The 20102-nt window shown below is 45.7% G+C and overlaps 1 protein-coding gene across 1 annotated transcript in view; it reads right to left on the reverse strand.

Annotated features, from left to right (window-relative positions):
• Positions 1 to 917: 917 nt before the first annotated feature.
• The window catches only part of PARM1 (prostate androgen-regulated mucin-like protein 1), a 101232-nt gene continuing 82047 nt past the window's right edge, over positions 918 to 20102 (reverse strand). The window contains exons 3-4 of the mRNA XM_059922848.1: positions 13360 to 13438; positions 918 to 1106 (exon numbers count right to left, since the gene is read on the reverse strand). Coding sequence (XP_059778831.1) covers positions 1022 to 1106; positions 13360 to 13438 — 164 coding nt within the window. The 3' untranslated portion in view covers positions 918 to 1021. The remainder of the gene's footprint in view (positions 1107 to 13359; positions 13439 to 20102) is intronic.

The following is a 20102-nucleotide window of genomic DNA, read 5'->3' on the forward strand; positions in this document are numbered from 1 at the left end:
GCCTTTATCCAACAGACAGTAAGGCAGTGAACCAGTTGCTTTGCGGGTAGAAAGCAAGGAGTCTACAGGCCCCTCCAGGCAGTGGATGTCTCTGACAGTTACAGAGGGCTGATCTTACCTTCCCTAATGAGGTACGCGGTGTATGTTACACGCCCCTTCCCTCCCACCCTCCTCCACGCCCCCATTGCACACTCACTTCGCACGCCTCTCCCTTTCTTTTCTACAGCTAAACTCATCTCACAGTCTGCTCCTGCGGAACCGCTGAAAGCTTGTGGGCTGGGGTCCCAGCTGCGGTGGACTAGAAAGGGCATCCTCAGCAGAGACAGGTGTCCTGGAGGAGAGGCAAGGCAGCAGACAGGCTGAGATCTGACAGCAGCCTGCTACGCTGCCCCTCGGCCAGCTGGCCTCCCCCAGGGCACCTTCTAGGTTCCTCTTTCCTTAATTAGGCAGCTAAGAAACTGGCATCCAGCTAGCAGAGCCGAGCAGGTGTCCTGTCAGACACGACCAGATAAACTGAGATTAGAAAGGAATCTGAGAAACCCCTGCTTCCTTACCTGCAGGGCGAACTCCTCCCGCCACTCATTGCCTTTCCCCTCATTGAGACCTAATGTAATCTCCTAAAGAAAAGTTTAAGAAATACCGCACACTGAAAGTTCCCCTAAAAGTAACCCTTGACGACACAACTTGATCCCTCTTCCTGTTTCTTCTCGCGGTGGGACCTGCGCTGGGTACAGACACCTCCACCGTGGCGTCCGGCCTGGACGGCTTAGGGTTGGCCCATGTCAGACTCCACTCACTTTTAAATAATCTTCTTTCTTTCTTTCTTTTTTTTTTTTTTTTTTGGTACCAGAAAGGGGAAGTTGTAGCAGCCAGAGGAGAGGGAGGAAAACAAAACAACCAAACCAACAAAACAGGGCTTAGGATTGTCGCTCAATGCGCATCAGGTACTTGTTATTAATTCTACTGGATAAGCACTGATAAATAAAGACAGTTATTCCTCATCCCAGGCCACCTTCCTTTGTTAGGAGTCGTCGTACAGAGGATTGTTGTAGTTTCCCCAGGACCCGTAGTCGTGGTCATCCAAGAGCCTTCCGTAGGAGGAATGCCTGGTGGGAAGGAGAAGAGGGGTGTGGTTACTTGGAGAAGTTGCCCATCTGCGGACAGCCCCGTGCCCTGGGGCCTGAACCGGGGAGACAAGACACAATTCTTCACTAGGACAGCCCCTCCGCAGCAGACGCACCAAGCCGGGAGACCCCAGTCCGCAAACACCTTGTAAGTTATGACTGATCCACTGGGAGCCCAACTGTCGCCTTCTGTTGAGATCAGCTGGGACCTTGTCTCTCTCCTTGACCTCTAGTGCTGGAGGAGGAAGAGGCCCCTTTTCCACGGCTATTTAATAAGAAGTAATGGGAAAGGGAAGGTTGCATTCCTGGCATTTTGGCTTAGGTCCTGGACTTCATTTTCCCTGAAACGATAACGACACAACCAGAACCGCTGTTGCTCTGACCACCCCTCCTGACCTTTATATAATGTTTTATAATCTACAAAGTTCCGTGTTCACTTGATCCTCAGAACAAAACCATGGGCCAGGTATTGTTCATCCTTATTTCTCCGACGAGGAAAATGGGGCTCAGAGATGTTAACTGACATGCCCAAAGTCACCCAGCTGAGCTATGAGTCGAACCCTCACCTCCGGGATCTGAACCCAGCTCTCTGAGCTCAGCTCCCTGGAGCCTGTTTAGCACCTTAGCTCAAGGGCAATATGGGTTGATCCGGCTTTGCTGGGTCATTCTGGCAACCTGTTCCACAATTAATATTATTTCGAAAAGAAACTGAAATCAGATGCTTATCACTCTTCCGTTTGAAGCCTTTACGTGGCCCGTCATCCCACACAGAGTCGAAGCCAAAGTCACTACGATGGTTTGCAAAGCCCTGCAGGGTCTGGCTCCTGTTAACTTTTCTGAGCAAATCAGCTACTATGCCAGTGCCTTTTGCTCGGTTCCAACCGCACTGGCCTCTTTGCTCTTTCCTCTCATGCCTGACACGCTCTTGCCTCAGGGTCTTTGCACTTACTGTTCCCTCAGCTTGGAGCAACTGTCCTCCGGATCTCCACATAGCTCATTCCCGCGTTTCCTTACATCTGCCCAAATGTCACCTTCTCAGGGAGGCCTTCCTTAGGAGCTCTATTTAAACTTGCAACTCCCCGCCCCAAGCACTCCCTGCTTAGTTTTTCTCATAGTACTCATTGCCTTCTAACATGCGATACAATTTACGTATTTATTTTGTGACTGCCTCTCTCCTCGAATTAGACTATACGTATGGATTATTTGCCTGTTTTGTTTGTTCTTGCCTCTATCTCCAGCACCTGGAGGGGTAAGTCCTCGATAAATGTTTGTGGCAGAAACAGTGATAGGAAAAAATACATCCTGACTATCCAATCTGTTCACAAGGTGGGAGCTTCCTGGAAAGGATTATGGCATTTTAAGAATAAAACCAATGACAGGATTTGGAGAACACCACAAAATGAGCATCTGGTGCCTCTGAGGTTCAGGCTAGCTTGTGAATGTTGACACCTCGCCACTGGAAATCAGGTAGGCTATCTATAGTACAGACGAACATACCCGCTCCCCCTAACTTTTTTCTCAGCTAGATATGAAAATTAAAATGAAAATACACCCCGAGAGGCACAGAAAGCATTTGCTATATAGGTCTATCTGTTGCTAAAATAAGCGCTGTCACTCTTCTAAGCTTATTTACATCTGTCAGGTAGTTGAAAAGAGATGCTTGATGTGCTGGCTTCAGACTCTTAGCTTTCAAAATTCTGATTTCTGTCCCGAAGGCTGGCTCAGTTGACCCAGTCTATACACCTGGAAACTTCCACAATATAGTTTGTTTTCCCTGAAGACCCACACTCATTTCTGTGGGTGTAAGAAGGAAAGAGGTCACAAATAACACACCACTGATCTACTGATCGGCAGGAATAGGGGAGGGCAGTGCTGGTAAATGAGGTCTCATCCATCCATCGCCAACACTTCCCCCACACCTAAAACCTCCAATTCCAATCAAATTCTTTAATAGGAGGGTTGAGAAATGGAAGTTATAGACTAAACAAGTAGAAACCTAGGGATTACAAGACTGCAGCTGGGCCTAAGTTTCAGCATGACTTACTGTGACAAGTCTGGCCAAAAGGGACCCAATAAGCACCTTCTTTTATTGATAGGATACTCTGTCTCACCTTTGTATGCTTTCTCACAGCATTTTTATATCTATCATATAATTTGATTCTCATAAAATGTCAGTTGAGCCTACAGATATATGTCCTTGAATATATTTTTAACTCCCTGTTTCTTCATCTATAAAATGGAGAAACTTAAAAAAAATTGCGTTGGGATTGGTGGGTGGATTAAATGAGGTAATGCATGTAAAAGACCTGGCACGTAGTAAATGCACAATAAGTATTGCCCAATATTGCTTTTTAATTTTTATTATAATGAAACTTACACAAGTGCATGGCAGATCTGCAAATAAAAAAGGATACTGAGTGAAAAGTGCGCCTCCCTCACTTTCTCCAGGAACTCCTGAAACTACGCCCCAGGCATAGTTATAAAACCAGCTTCTTATATTATAACCTAAAAAAAATTATTATCATGCTAGAGTGGGGTTAGAGGATTAAAAATCTTCTGGGCATCAGGTCTTACTGCTTGTGGTTAATGTAGGCAAGACTATTTGATCAGAGCTATACCTGAATCTGCTGTATTATAAGAGATGTCTACTACACACACACTAGTAAAATAAAGGAAGAAGATGGAGCTTTCATTTTTCTTTGTCTTCTCATTTGAATGAACTGTGAGTTGAGCAAAATACTGATAAATGAGGGAAGCAAAGCAAGAAATAGAGATAAACCATGTTTGGGAGTGTACTGAACCCATAGGGCATGTTTTAATGTAATAATGAGCCTAAACAAGAAGAATTGGGTGTGCTGGGATTCAAGCCAGGTTTGGATAAATCCTGTAATACTGTGGAAAGAGGAAGACAAACACATCTTGTGTGTGAGTGTGTGTGTGTGAGATAAGAAGAGAATCCTTAATGATCACTTTAAACTATCTTTCTTGGTCAGAACCTCTTAAATCATGGCATGTTTTAGATGGAAATGGGGGAATTTTTCAGATTGGCATTTGTCAGGTCTAAAGTGGTGAAAAAACTCCCACTCTCGGGGCTTCCCTGGTGGCACAGTGGTTAAGAATCTTCCTGCCAATGCAAGGGACACAGGTTCGAGCCCTGGCCCGGGAAGATCCCACATGCCGCAGAGCAACTAAGCCCATGTGCCACAACTACTGAGCCCACGTGTCACAACTACTGAGCCCACATGCCACAACTACTGAAGCCTACGCACCTAGAGCCCGTGCTCCGCAACAAAGAGTAGCCCCCGCTCACCGCAACTAGAGAAAAGCCCGAGCACAGCAATGAAGACCCAACCCAGCCAAAAATAAATAAAAACAAAAAAACCCTCCCACTCTCAAATTAAGAAGGTGGGGCTTGGCCCAAGGGATCTGGAAGACTGTCATGTGACGTACTGGGAGAGGTGGTACTAAAACTAAGGCCTGCTGGCTCTGGTCTGCAAGGCTGCTGCATCTAATTGCAATCTGAAGAGCACTCTGTATGAATGACATCCTCGTCATGTCAAGGCAGTTTCATTTACTCCATTTCTTCATAAAGACCGGCACCCAGCCAGCCAGCATAGCTAAGTTTTCCATTTGCTGTGCGTTGGCTTCCTTAGACAGTAAACCTTCCGGGGGCAGACTACGTCTTACTTTGCTTCTAAATTTCTGAATGTCTGATATGTTACTCTTAATGCAATGTTACTTTTTTTATAAATACTTGATGATAACTGCTTACATCCAGTGGCAGATAAACAGTACACGGAGTAAATACACAGAGTTTGCTTTGTCAATACCAGCGGGGATTAGTATGGCCTGTGGCAATTCATTGTGCAATATAACCATGGCAAAGTGAAAATACCTTATTAAAGAACAGAAAGGGCCAAAGCCACCATTTTAACCTTAAAGATAGGAAGAGGAAAGAGAACTACAACTACGTTTCTCCCGTGTGATGACACGGCTTTGAAGCACTCAGTATAGGCTCAGTCCTTGTAAATCAATGACACTGTGCTTCTTGTCACTATTGTTCTACTGCGTCGGATGATTTAGTTAGCTAAAAGCAGAACCTGAGGGGACAAAATAGGGAATGACTTCTGTGAAGCCCTTGCCTCATTGCTTCCTTCTCCAGTGGTTTTGCTCTAACAAAGCAACACTCCCCACTCCCCGCAGTCACAATTGGTGATGCTTTGTTGGTGACAACTGGTAAACGTGGTGGTGACATTTGTGGTTTGAGACCTTCTCCACAACTGTGAAAAGGTACCTATTTTAAGATAGCTATAGCATCGATACTTAATGGAACTCAATGCTCTTTGAAAATGAATGAGGTGTTTAACTTTTTTCTATGTTGAGACAAACATATTTCAGAAAACACCTTCTCCTTTATAAGGGTCAACCTCAGTTCTCCAGCAGGTCTCCAACTTTGTTTATTACTACTCTTTCCAAAGTCCTCTCATCTCTAGTAAAGTGAGTCTTGCCATTCAATCACTGGTGCTTATGATGTGCTAAGAAGGAGAGTTATAAAGATGAATAAGGTATGGCTTAGTGCTGGGAAAACACAACTGAACTTGCAGCTCCTTGGTCATTAGCCATTAGGCCTTAGACTCTTAATCATCTATTAGCAAAGCTAGTTTGGTGCAGCTGTCACTGTCTCCTTTGTTTTCGTTGGTGGCTTTCTTTTTTTGATTGTCATTTCCCTGCCTGCCTTCTTTCATTTATTCATTGAAAAGTTATCACCGATCAGTCCTTATTTTGGGATTTGGGGAATACTTCAGTGAAGTAAGAGACAGAAATCCCTGTCCTAAGGGGGCTTACATTCTAACGGGGGAAGACACAATAAATAAGACATGAAAAATAATATGGCAGATGGTAATAAGTACAATAGAGGAAAATAAAGCAAGGAAGGGGAATGAGGGGTTCCGTATGGGAAGTGGGGATTGTAATTTTGAATATGGTGATCAGGAAAGTCTCACGAAGATGTCATTTGAGCAGACACATAAAGGAGATGTGGATGAGCCATGGGGATGCCTGAGGCAGACCCTACAGACAGAGAGAACAGCATGTGCAAAGGCTCTGGGGCAGAAGCAAACAACACATCTGTGTGGTAGCTACTGAACTATAATTTAAAAAAACTTCCTATATTGGGATGGTTTTAGATTTATAGAAAAATTGCAAAGATAGTACAAAGAATTCCCATGAGCCCTTCACCCAACTTTCCTTGACGTTAACGTCTGACATAACCATGGTCCATTAGTCAAAAGTAAGAAATTAACATTGTGAACTACCAATTTGAAGCTAAGAAATCTGTGACCATTAGTGGTGAATTTATTTGCCCACAGTTAATCATTGCAAGTTAGCGGCAACAGTTAGAGTATCATAATTCAGTATCTTTAAATAATCACCTTTACTTTGAAGGGGCAGGTAAAATTTATTTTATATTTTAAAATCATCTGCCAGTATCATACTGGCAGACACTCATCACAGAAAAGGCCTGCACATCGGAACACCTGCCTATTTGTCAACAAGTTCAGAGTCACGAGATAACTAAGGGAAGTCTATGGTTTAACAGATTTCCATCCTTTCCCCTTCTCTAAACCTAGTTTCTCCTGATCTGGAATAAACCAACACTGCTGCCGCACCCCAAACTTTCTTACCCAGAATCATTCACTCAGCCAGCAAGTATCTATAAAGCAACTCTTTTATGTCAGGTATTGCCAGGGGCTCTCTGTCCTTCTAGCGGAGGAGACTGGCGGTGGACGCAATGATTCCAGTACAGGAAAGTGAACGGTACAAAGGAGGCATGGGCAGCATGAAACTCACTGTGGAGAGGGTGAGGGTGGGAGCTTCCCAGAGAAGATCTCTTTTGAGCTAGACAACTTGGAATTAGCCAGATAAAAAAGAGGTGGGGCTTCCCTGGTGGCACAGTGGTTGAGAATCTGCCTGCCAATGCAGGGGACACGGGTTCGAGCCCTGGTCTGGGAAGATCCCACATGCCGCGGAGCAACTAGGCCCGTGAGCCACAACTACTGAGCCTGCGCATCCGGAGCCTGTGCTCCGCAACAAGAGAGGCCGCGATAGTGAGAGGCCCACGCACCGCGATGAAGAGTGGCCTCCACTCGCCGCAACTAGAGAAAGCCCTCGCACAGAAATGAAGACCCAACACAGCCATAAAAATAAATAAATAAATAAATAAATAAAATTAAAAAAAAAAAAAGAAGTGAACCAAACACCTCTGGCCAGGGATCAGCATGTTCAAGAAAAACAAAGGCATGAAACAGCAGAGCATTATACCTGGGAAACTGTAGAGCCAAGTGTGTTTGGAGTGTTGGGAGGAAAGGGTAGAGTAGGGTTACTCAAAGTCTGGTCCTTGGACCAACAGCACTGGCATCACCCGTGAGCTGGTGAGCGCTGCCAGTGCATGGGCCCCACCCTCACACACTGAGCCAGAACCTATGGGGCTGAGACCCAGGAAACTGTGTTTTTAACAATCTCGTCCACTGGTTCTTTTTTTTTTTTTTTTTAATAAATTTATTTATTTTATTTATTTATTTTTGGCTGCTTTGGTTCTTTGTTGCCGTGCGTGGCTTTTTCTAGTTGTGGTGAGCGGGGGCTACTCTTTGGTGTGGTGCGTGGGCTTCTCATTGCGGTGGCTTCTATTGTTGTGGAGCACGGGCTCTAGGCACGCGGGCTCAGTAGTTGTGGCTCGTGGGCTCTAGAGCACAGGCTCAGTAGTTGTGGCGCACGGGCTTAGTTGCTCCGCGGCATGTAGGATCTTCCCGGACCAGGGCTCGAACCCGTGTCCCCTGCATTGGCAGGCAGATTCTCAACCACTGCGCCACCAGGGAAGCCCTCGCCCATGGGTTCTTATGCACATTAAAGTCTTGAGAACCACTGAGGTAGAGAATCAAGTCAACTAGACCTACAGAACGCCAGAAGCTGACCCGAAAAGGTCAACCTGTAGCTAACAAACTCTAGAAGATCTTAGACTTCATGGCTGGCTCTTTATGGGCCTAGTTTTTCAACCTAACAACAACCAGGAAGAATCCAGTTGCAGAAAATGCAGAAAACTAGAAAGACTTAAAGCAAAACAGGTGACTTCTACAAAGATGTCTTAAGAGCCAGGCCCTGTTGTGTCTACACATCAAGATCACATTTATTTTTGTGAAAAGAACAGCCGTGTTGTCTGTCTGGGTTACCAGCACACCTAATTATAGCAGTATCCACGTTGCTGGCGATAGCAGATACGGTCTCCTGCCCAGGAGATTATCTCGTGGCTGAACGCTTTTGAGCCAACTTAAACAAAACAGAACTGACTTACCTCATTCTTCAATCATCACTAATTAAAGACAACCTTCTGCTAGAGGCAGGCAGGGCTTTTGCTTTCTTTTAAAGTTGCCCTGGAATAAAGATTTCTCACGGATAGCTCCTATTAATGAATGTATAATGTGGATGCCACTTCACAGGCGTTCAGAAAAAGCACAATTGAAATTGCCAAGATGGAACATGGAAGTCTGCGCATCAACACGTAATTAGAAAACTGAGCTTCCGCGCCATCTTCCTCCTCCTCCACCTCTCCTCTCTCTTTTGAATCCCTGATGCCTACGGAACGGGGCTGCTGGTGGCTACAATTTACTGAGCACCTAAGTAGGAAGCGCATGGTGACAATTACAACGAGGACAGAAGCTGGCCCTTCCACGGCCCTCACTTCAACCCCGGAACTGCGTGTTTATCTGTATCATAGTTTAATCCTCATAACAAGCCTGAGTTAGGTATTAGTATTCTAGTCCTATTTTAAAAACAAGGAAACTGAGCGCAGAGTGATTAATGAACTTGCCCTAGAGTCCATATTCTTAACCACCATGTTATACGGTCTTTCCAGGTCATCTACATTCATTACTCTACTTCATCTTCAAGACAAACTTGAAAGATAGGTGTTATCAGCTCTGTTTTTGCAGGTGAAGAAATGAAGGATCAGGGAGATTATAATTTGCCCAAGGCCACCTAAATAGTAAGTAGAAGGGTCAGTATCGCACCTGATTGCAAAGTCCACGTTCCTCCCTCCACCCCACATTGTTGCCGGCTACAGTACGGGGGTGGATAGTAGAAAAGAGCCTTGGAAGGTTCTGGGCAGTTCATTTTTATAAACTGCATTCAAAAGTGGCTTAGGTTACAGAGAGATGAGGTCCTCCAGGCAGGAGATACCGTGACAAAACTAGGGGTCACGGATCCCTGAAGAGTAGGAGTGTGAAAACGGATGGCTGATCGGTTTACTGACGCCTTCAGAGGGAGCTAGAATTTGGGAAAGTGGTGAAACTCCTGAGCCACTGTTTAGCAGAGCTCAGAGCTCGCAAGGAGTGCCCTTTCTCTGGTGGTGAGGCTGCCCTTTCAAGCGGATCTTCTTTTGCCTTTGCCGGGACATCGGCTGGGCCTGGGGTGATAGTCCGTGGTTGCAGGCCAGAAGCTAATGGTTCCCTCATGGGCTGTGATTTCAGTCACTTGCTGCTCCAGCCAAGTGAGCTAAAAAAACCACAGATAACATACCTCTATCATGTTATTGTTCTCAAAAATGTGGGACAATAGGAATGGAGGAAATTTCCAGCCAAGGCGAAACTCAACCTTAGGTACATACACACACACACACACACACCCATGCACACACATTTGTCAATTGAGCCAAGTGTATTTTTGATGAATGATTAGTGGGGCTTTCCAAGAATTTGGCAAAATAACACCTGAAGGGGTTTTAGCACAGCCTTAAGATTCATGAGAGCTATTAACCTCCTTATGTTATCATTTTTCCAAAATAATTAACAGAGCAGCAGAAAGAGGTTTTACTTAGGGGGTTTCTGAACAGGGGTTTGATCACTCTATCCATCCTTAAGTTTGTAGTGCCAAAGATTAACAATCTTGTATTTATACCATGGGGGCCTTTCTACATTAAGAGGGAGGAACTACATTACAGGAGAGAGAAGCAACGACTAGTTCAATTTAATCATTCACTGAATTTATCTAGTGTCGAGAATGCTTGGAGAAAAAATACACTTTAGATTTTTTTTTTTTTAATTAATTTATTTTTATTTTTGGCTGCCTTGGGTCTTTGTTACTGCGTGCGGGCTTTTCTCTAGTTGCGGCGAGTGGGGGCTACTCTTCGTTGCGGTTCGCGGGCTTCTCATTGGGTGGCTTCTCTTGTTGCAGAGCGCGGGCTCTAGGTGCGCGGGCTTCAGTAGTTGTGGCACTCGGGCTCAGTAGTTGTGGCTCACAGGCTCTAGAGCGCAGGCTCAGTAGTTGTGGCGCACGGGCTTAGTTGCTTCGCAGCATGTGGGATCTTCCCGGACCAGGGCTCGAACCCGTGTCCCCTGCACTGGCAGGCGGATTCTTAACCACTGTGCCACCAGGGAAGTCCCTACACTTTAAATTTTTTAAGTAGAATGTTATACAATTTTAATCAGCACTCATTAGAACCAATTTTAATGGCATGCTAACAAAATTTTCCAAACCCAGTAAGTTCTGAGATGGCAGAACTGTGTCTCATGACTGATGTGACCCCATTGCTTAGAAGAGTTCCTGGCACCTGGCTAACGCTCAGTTACTATCTATTGAGCAGCTGTCCTACTGGCGTTCCTCCTAGCTGACCACTTTGACGATGACGATGATGATGGCAGTGCTATGTACTTGGGAAGCAGCATCCATTAATCCTTCCAACGATGCTACCAAGTAGTTACAATTACGGTCCTCATCTTACAGAGGAGGGAAGTGAGGGATAGTGAAGCTCTGTTACATGCCCAGGTGATGGTAGAACCTGCTAGAAAGTGGTAGGGCTAGGATTGGAACTGAGATCTCCCTGCTCCTGGAGTCTGAATTCTCAGTCACTGCTCTAGTCTGCCTGTCTGTCATCAGTGGTGGGCTTCAGGTGGTGAAATTGAATTCTTGCCTGGAGTCAAGAAGACGAGTCCTGAGGTTATTGTAACATCATTTCTGGCAAGTCTGTGGCGAGAGGGAAGTGTTTCTATTTTGTTCCATACTCTATGGAGGCATTTTTGGTGACATAGCCCTTCGGAACTCACCACTGGTGATTCCACAATGTCTCTCAATTTTCTCTGTAAGTTCCTTTCTTTGAGCCCCACCCAGAATCTCCCAAACACAAAGAGAAACTCTGTTACAAAGTGGGAAATGAGGTACCCAGACTAGTTCATAAAAGCCAATTTAACTAATAATTAAAATACAGTGTATCTACCGTGATAAACTAGTAATTAAGCCAGATGGAAAAGGGTAGCATTCAGTAAGCTATAATTCATAATACTGTTTGATGCTCAAGGAAATATAGACTTAATGAAGAGAAAGATTGCTTTTTAAATTTGAAGACCTCTGGATCCTTTCATAAAGGCTTTTAGACAGAGGTAATGCTGGCACTTTAATTCCGATTTCTCTTTGAAACCTGGCTTTCCTGTTCTTTATACCTTAGATAGGGGTGATATTACAAGGCACTCTCATACTTGACACCAGTCATTAGATTGATTTTGTTCATTTGCAGAACAAAAGATGGAGGGAGATAAAAGGGAAGGGGGAGGGGAAGGTTCCCCAGTGGGCTCGGGTCTGGGCTGGGGTGACCGGAGGAGATGAGAGAGGGCAGCGGAGGGGATGTGTGTGTAGAGATGAGAAACTAAATATGTGAGCTCCACGTGGGGAACCAGGACACGCCTCTTGAGGGAGAAGCACGGCTGTGATGAGAAAAAGTCAAGAGTGTGCATGTGTGCACAACCGTGCCTGTGTGGTTGTGTGTTCTTACGTTCAGTTGTGCATTTATTCAATTTATCGAGCATCTTTTTTATGCCAGCCCTGAGCTCACAAATAACGCTGGGTCCTCAGGCAGCTTACATTTTTGTGGGGAAAAGAGACAATAGACAAGCAAACAAACATATTAAAAAAACAAATAAAATCACATACAGTGGAAACAGCCAGGATGAAACTCATTGAGGCACTAGGAGAATAAATAACAAAGGCACCAAACTGGAAGGGAAGTCTCCTGGAGAATGTGACTTGAAAGCCACGTATGAGGAAGAACTCGAAGAAAAACATTTCAGGGAGAGGGACCAACAAGAACCAAGGGCCTGGAGAGACAAAGTACCTGGTGTGTTCTAAGAACTGGATGGAAAGCCAGTGTGACTGCAGCTCAGTGGTTAACAGGGAGAGAAATGTGTGATGAGCAAGAAGACGTGGCAGGGTGGGTCCATGAAGGAGCTCACGCCAAGCTGAAGGGTCAGTGTAATTCTAAGGGCAGGGGGAAAGCCACTGGGGGCGTTTGAGGGAGGGAGTGACAGGGCGAAGGGGCTTCCGCAAAGATGGGCCTGGCTGTTGGGAGGAGAACGCGTTGGGGGGGTCAGGGACCAGGTGTGCTCATCACGGTGGCATGCGTCCCTCTGTCCCTGTTATAGGCACTGGGCAGACTGGGGAACCAGACAGCCACTTGCCTTTTGGCATTTTACAGCTGGAAGGACACTCAGCGTGAGTAACGTGGTTTTTGAGAGTTTTGATTGTACAGACGGTAGACGACAAAAGTGGAGGACTCACAGAGTACTGCAACTTTCTCTTTGGCTAAAGAAAGTAAAAACTCAACTACCATCTGTGATCACATTCTTTTCATAAGAGAAAGGATATTTTAAAACCCAAACTATAAGGATATAGTCTCGGGGGGAAAAAAACCCAATTTTGTAGAAAACTCTACACTTTGCTTGTATTTTCAACATTTTGCTTTAGAAGCGGTGAGAACCTCCTTCCAGGCTGGGTACACACTCCCACATCAGTGTTCTGAACATCAGTGTTTTGGAACCATTGAGCCTGCCTATCTCGCCCATTTCACAGGTGAGACAAGCTGAGGCTCAGGAGGCATGTGGCTTTCTCAGGGTGATGATGTGAGTTAAGGGCGGAGGGCCAAGGCCCCAGTCCCCTCACTCCAGGTTCATTCTCCTTCCATTACATCATCACGCTGTATAGTCCGGATGATTTCTTCTGCTTTGCCAACTTTCAGATACTGCCCCATCTATTCCTGTCCAGGGTGCAGTACGCTGGCCATTTGCACTTCCCTGCCAAGATTTCTGAGAGCTGAGATACTTATCAAGAAACAAGAACTCAGCAAAACAGCTCACAGCCCAGAGCCTGATAAAAAGGAATTCCATTCTTTATAAAGAAGAGGAAGGTGCTGTCTTACCTGATCTTTAGATAGGCTGCAACTCCAAACACCAGCAACACCACAGCAATGACTGTCACCGTAATGGCGGCAATGCTCCCTGGGAAGGAGAAAAGGCACAGAAAGAAGATGAAGGAAGGGTGTTCATTCCAGATCATTCTGCAACGCAAAACCCAGGAGCTTAATTCTGTTATCAAAATGCTTCTCAGGCTAGGCTAAGTTCGGTAAATGGCCAATATTTATTAAGACCTTTTGGCTGGCCTTGAGTTCAGAAAACAGTTCACAGTAATATTTGATAATTTTTTAAAGAATGCCACCAATCTGTTGCTGCTGCTGCTGCCGTCTGCAGGGGTAGTGGATTTAAAATCTCCTGAAGTACTATTTTCTTCTTTCATATGCTTTAGCTTGTCTTTCTAGCATTTGCAAAATATTGGAAGACCTAGGATGCTTAGTCAAGGGTCATGACAAAATAATGCTGTTGATTTTTTAATAAAGCAGAACCACAGCGCTGTGTCAGTAGTGTCCACTTCAAAAGGGTCATCTTGGTAGGAGATGCACTAATTTTAATGATGCCATCAAGTCAAAGCATTTTAAAAAAACACCTCTTTGGGTCATGTGTCCAGTTTTCAGCCCGGAAAGGTGACTCTGATTTTGTAGAGGGTAAAATCAAGTTTGGTGTACAAAATAAGGTCAAGTCTGGTAGGTAACGCTATGTTTTGTTTGTAGAAATAACCAGGTACAATTATAAAGTAACATGAATGTTTTATGGTGTAGTTTAAAATCTGTTTCCAAAGGCAACTATTAATGGGCAGTTAAAAAAGCAAAAAACAAAAAACCCTTTGAGCACACAGCCTTGTAAGAATAACCATACTGCTTCCAGAGATTACTACTTTGGGGCACAATGCTGTTTTTGTGTGAGTTGGTGGCTAATAATGTATATATTTCAGTTTTATTTCACCTCAGAAATACCAAGAATCAATTGGGCTTTTGTTTCCTCATAGTTAAAGTGACTTTTTGGCATTAAAGTTGGTACTAGGGACCCCATTTACTCGTTCAGGCCACCGAGAAATTATTTTCTACTTCAACAAATGAATGGCACTCTTAAACGCACTGGAAAGAGCATCAGATCTGGAGTCTGAATATGTGGATTCAAGTGTGGTTCTATCATTAGCTGTTTGACTATGGGCTAATCACTTAACCCTGTGGACCCATACACCATTCACCTGCTGTGACAGAGAAAGAAGAGCTATTCTACCGGCCCACATAATTTTAAGAAAATTAAATGAGGTGCCCTGTGCACCAAGCTAAAGTCCTATCCAGATATACCTTCCTGGACCAGTGCCCATCTTTCATGAACTACATCGCAAAGGTGATAGATCTGTCCCACATTTCTGGAGATTTACTATTTGTGGATGATTTTGCCACTTCTCCTTCTATTTTTTCCCCCTCTCTTATGAATGGCTTTTGTATATTGTTCTTCTCATTAGCCCTTCCACCAAAGGAATTAGAGCAGAGCTAAGAAGCGAATGAGTCTACTCATTAACTCTTTAGTAACTCCTGCAAAGGTTTGGGTGAAAGAAGGCTACAGGAGACATTCATGCCCCCGCTGGTTATAATTTCTAAAAGGCCAAGGAGGTATTGCTAACATTGAGACTAAGACCAGAGCTTGATGTGTCTACACAGACCGACCATAATGTACCATTTTAGAGCTTCCACACTTCTGGACACTCACACGCCCATCTCTTTGCTCCTAGAATCCTTTAGGGCCAGATTGGTATAATTATCAGTACAGTTCTCTTTCCCTTTTTACTATTGTCAAGGTAGAATTATGGCACCGAACACTCAAATATGCAGGCTGGATCAAGTAGAGAAAGTTTGGGGTCAGTCCCCTTATGGATAACCTCTACTCTGCACTTAGCTTCTCAGCCTCCAAACTGCGCTGAAATTAGAACAATTCAAAGTTCACTGAAGCCTCTTAACAGCTCTTTTAAGAACTTGTGAAACGAGGATTATTACTGCAAGGTAAGGTGATGGGCGTATTTCAAGATTCAAAAAGATACACTGATTGCAATTAGGAGCTTTGAAAACTGACCTTTAATTTCCTCCTTTCAAAAAAATGGGAGGAGAGAAAGAATGTAGTTGATTTCTCTATAAGACCCTTCTTTCTTGCCCCAGGATACATTTAATTTAGGAAATCACAGATTTGTCCTTCAGAGTTTCTTCCCTAACTCTAGGCAGCTGGATCTCCTCCAACTCTGCGATTTACTGGATATATTTAAATACCACCTCTACCGAAGATAAAACAGGCAGTTCCCCAACTCAAGTGCTTTTTTCTTTTGAAACAGCAAGTAGTAGAATGACCGGCTTCCTCTCCATGGGACTGGTGGCTGCCTGGCCCTCGGTGTAGACCAGTCCTCAAACAGGGCTCTTCAAGGCCACCCTTCTTGTTCGCAAGGGACAGCCGTGCAACAAGAGCTGGAATTAGTGGGTGATTTCCCTCCATGGGCCCTTGAGGGCAGCTGAGCGAAGGGGCGTTTCTGAGGGTTCATATTGCCCAAAAGGAGGCCAAAACGTGTGACGTAAAATAGATGGTACTTAAATATTCGGGCCACCTCATTAACTATTCTGCCACCCACCAGCTCTTCTCAGAGGGTGCCACCGTGGGGGCAAGGGTCTTCTGGAACTAGAAGGCCTTCATCAGGCCCCCAGCCTGGGAGGGCTTGTGTCCTAAGCTCGCTTTCACCTCCAGGGCAGCTGCCGCCCTCGGAAGCAGCCGGGAAGTTCATGCTGGGAAGTTCCACGCCTCAGGGCATCGCGGTTCCAGCATCTGAGGGAGTTGCTGAGCTGACAGTAGCCAGGGTAGCACGACTTTATGCGGGAACCATAAAGGCCTGATTTCCTCCTTGTGAAAACAAATGCCATTTCCCCCTGAGTTCTGTTTAAAGTAAACTGGAATTCCCTTTCTCCTCGTACTCCTTCTTCTTTGGAGGCAGGGCGGGGAGAGGAAAGATGAGGAAGGTGTGGCTAGGGCCGGGAAGCTCTGCCCTATGAGGAAGGTGTGTACGCTGGGTGGGCAGTGCCCTGGGGATGGGGGATGGGGAGCTGGCTGGCATTTCTGTCTTCCTCATCTTCCCTGTTGGCACGTGTGAGTTTCAGACTGGGTGTGATTTATGCTGTAAAGCCCTGGAACCAGAAGAAATTAAGAGAGAACCGGAGGAAATTTATGTATTTTTTTCTAAGCCGAGATGCCAGAATATTCCACTGTGCCAACACGTTCTGCCTGACCAGAGGGCTGTTGAAGAGCCATGAGCCAAAGCCTCCTTGAAGTCTCTGATGGGGTTTCTCAGGGGGCCATTTCCCCACTTTCATAACAACTCAGAACAAAAAAACAGAACAGGCTAAAGAATGATCTGTTCTACACTTGTGGGTGGTTACTTCGGTCTGGTGCTGGGCCAAGAACTTTACAGCTCCCGTCTCATTGAATTCTCTTTATGAGATGAAGAGAATGATTCCCATTTGATGGATGAGCAAGTTAAGGCTCAGAGAGATTTAAGAACTTGATTCAGGTTTTATAAGCTGGTAAATGATTAAGCTGTCATTTGAACCCAGGACTATTTCCTACGTTTTGTATGTTTAATCATTAATATACTGGTGACATCCCTGGCCCTTTTCTCAGCTTGGCCAGCTCCTACACTTTCTTTATGACAACTAAATATCAACCCTTCTGGGAAGCTTTCCTGACACCCCCAAGCAAGTTGTAGTGTTGTTGTGTGTTCTCAGCTCTTTGTGTCTGCTTCTCTTAAGCACTCTGTGTTGTATTTATGAGCCTCCCCAGACAGATTCTAATCATATTCATCTTGCATCTTACCCCCCTTCTCCCTGAACTTTCCACACTGGGCACAGTCTCTAGCCCATAGTGGGTATTTAAATTATTTTTTTAAATGTTGAATGATTAAATGTAATATTCGCAAAAAAAAATAAAAAAGGTAACTGGCAGTTTTTGAGACCAGTCACTGTGCTAAGAAGGTCCCCAAGCAGCAGTCTCTCCACCTGTCCATCGTGGAACCCCTGCTCCAGGTCTTAACCTCAGCATCTACTCCTATGACTCTACAGCTCTGGTCCAACCGCCCCAGCGTGTGCTTGCGAGTCCCCATGGACGACTGAGCTGGAGGAGAGTTATTTTAGGACTCTCTGTCTGAATAAAGTCAGAAAATATCCTCGAAGTAACCAGAACAAAATCCCAGAAGCCCACGCTTCTGGTTGGACCTGGTCAGACTACCCGAGGGAGAGGGTTTCCCTGGAGGGCATCACTTGCCCTGCTTTGTTCTGTGCCCCTGCAGTCCTGGAATAAACTATGACATCACTTGCAGGCTCTCTCCCCCGCCCCCAACACCTGCCTCTCTTTACTACGCTCAGGCTAGTCCTTCGCAGACACAGGACGTCCTCCACACTCAGAGGGGACTCTGCTCCTGTGCAGACTACCTCCCCGTCACTTGTCCTAAAGGTGCCCTCCTGTCTTCCTGGGCTTAGCAATGTTCCCAAACCTCAAATGTTCCCCTGGGGACTCTTCTCATTGAGGGATTTCCCCCCATTTTAAACATGAAAGAAACGTTTCATCTGACCCCTTTGGCAGGATACCTGCCAATCATATCCAAAAATGAGAATATTAGGATGTGATAGGATGAACCCGAACGACCTCCGAAAGAGCTTTCCTAGGCTCTTTAAAAATGTTATCGCTCTGAGAGAGCCGGGTACAGGGGAGGTGATGGTGGGGTGTTCTCAGGATGACAAAAGAAGGTGAGTTGGGCTTCCCTGGTGGCGCAGTGGTTGAGAATCTGCCTGCCAATGCAGGGGACACGGGTTCGAGCCCTGGTCTGGGAAGATCCCACATGCCGCGGAGCAACTGGGCCCGTGAGCCACAATTACTGAGCCTGCGCGTCTGGAGCCTGTGCTCCGCAACAAGAGAGGCCGCGACAGTGAGAGGCCCGCGCAGCGCGATGAAGAGTGGCCCCCACTTGCCGCAGCTAGAGAAAGCTCTCGCACAGAAAAGAAGACCCAACACAGCCATAAATAAATAAATAAATAAATAAAAATTAAAAAACAAACAAAAAAGAAGGTGAGTGTCTTGCTGCTATCTGTGGATGACTTCTGAACTCCGTCTCCTTGGGAATTCATCAGTCAGGCTTGTTTAGAATGCACGTGTAAATGCTTTGACCAAGTTCCTAGGTATGCGTGTGTGCGTCTCATCTATTTTGAGAAGTCTTTAACAAACCTCTGGACTGTTTTTCTTGCTCTTTTCTTTCTTCTTTCCTGTCTAGAGAATAGGTAAGAAACGGACAATAGGAGCAGGTGGCCACTTCAGAGAGCGTGGTGGCTCCTTCAGTCAAGGTCACCAAGAGGAAAGGAACATTCTGTCTCAGAGGAATTCTTCCTCTTTAAAAGCATGTGTCTGCGCATGTGCCAGAGGACAGAACTGGGTGACTGGTGAGGAAAGGGGCTAGAGGGTTGACATCTGTATGTGCCCCAAATCCTTCTTTATTACACTAAGGAAAGGCTCTTCCCTCTTTACAGCAATAGTCTCACATCACAACTCCTTCCTCCAAACCACAATGTAATAAACAACAACAAGAATAATAAATGATAGCAACCGACGCTTTACTTGCTCTGTGCCAGGGACTGTTCTATGAACTTCACCTATTTCAATTCAAGTAATCCTCACGAGAGCTCTGTTAGGTAGGTCCTCTTGTTATCTCCATTTTACAGATGAGGAAACTGAGGCACAGAGAAACTAAGGGCCCAGAGCCCATGGTTGGTAATTAGAGGGACCGGGGCACAAGGGCTGGCTCCAGAGTCCATGCTATTACCTGCTGGGCTCTCCGGCCGCCTGGACCTCAGTGTTAGATCCGCGCCCACTTGCAGATAAAACCCGCCACTCTGGCACATCCCGTCTGCCTTCAGCTGACTGTCCAGGAATCAGGGCCCAACTTGGGGCCATGTGGGGTTTTGGGTACTCATATGGGTGCTGGTGAAGGTGGGTCAAAGCTCAATGATTCTGGTTAACTGGGAGGAGGACTAGTTAGGAGCAGACAACAGTCAGTACAGCCACCTAAGAAGGGCCATGTCATTGGTTTCTAGCGTGTGTTGTGGTCCAAAACACTGCTGGGAGTGTCGCCTAAAGCTTATCTCGCAGCATATGCAATACCACGGGATACATGGGGGCTGCGATTTGCTTTGGGGCGTGTGTCTGTTGGCGTGTGCACGCATGCGTGTGCATGTAGGCTGTGATATGGGGGAGAAAAAGTGAAAATGAAAGTCTCCGTGTTTGAATACTGTCACCTAAGTGGATCCTAATTTTACCATTATTGAAGGTCGCTTTGACTTCTGGCCTTGAGTGCTGCTTTGATTTTACTCCTGTTTTTCCTCCCACTCTATCCCACACCAGAGGAAACTAAGCTTATCTCCCTCTGACCTCAAATCAATCTCACAAGCCTCTCCTGACTGAGCTCCCCGGGCTCCTCTTGAGCTAGGATGGTGCAGGTGGAGAGAAGCAACAGGCAGGGCTCTGAGGTTTCACTACCCAGTGGTGGAGACAAGACTCAGGCCTGGGGACCGCACAGGGGAGTGTAGCATTGAATGGACAGACAGGTGGGTACTTAAGGTGGGAGGTGGGTGGTACCAAACTCTGTATTTCTGCCTCTAACTTGAGGGAGGATGTGTGTCTATAAAAGCCAGAGTAGGGAAGAGGTGGGAATGAAACTGTTCTC

The sequence above is a fragment of the Balaenoptera ricei genome, chromosome 5 (assembly GCF_028023285.1).
Source record: "Balaenoptera ricei isolate mBalRic1 chromosome 5, mBalRic1.hap2, whole genome shotgun sequence".
Lineage (NCBI taxonomy): Eukaryota > Metazoa > Chordata > Mammalia > Artiodactyla > Balaenopteridae > Balaenoptera > Balaenoptera ricei.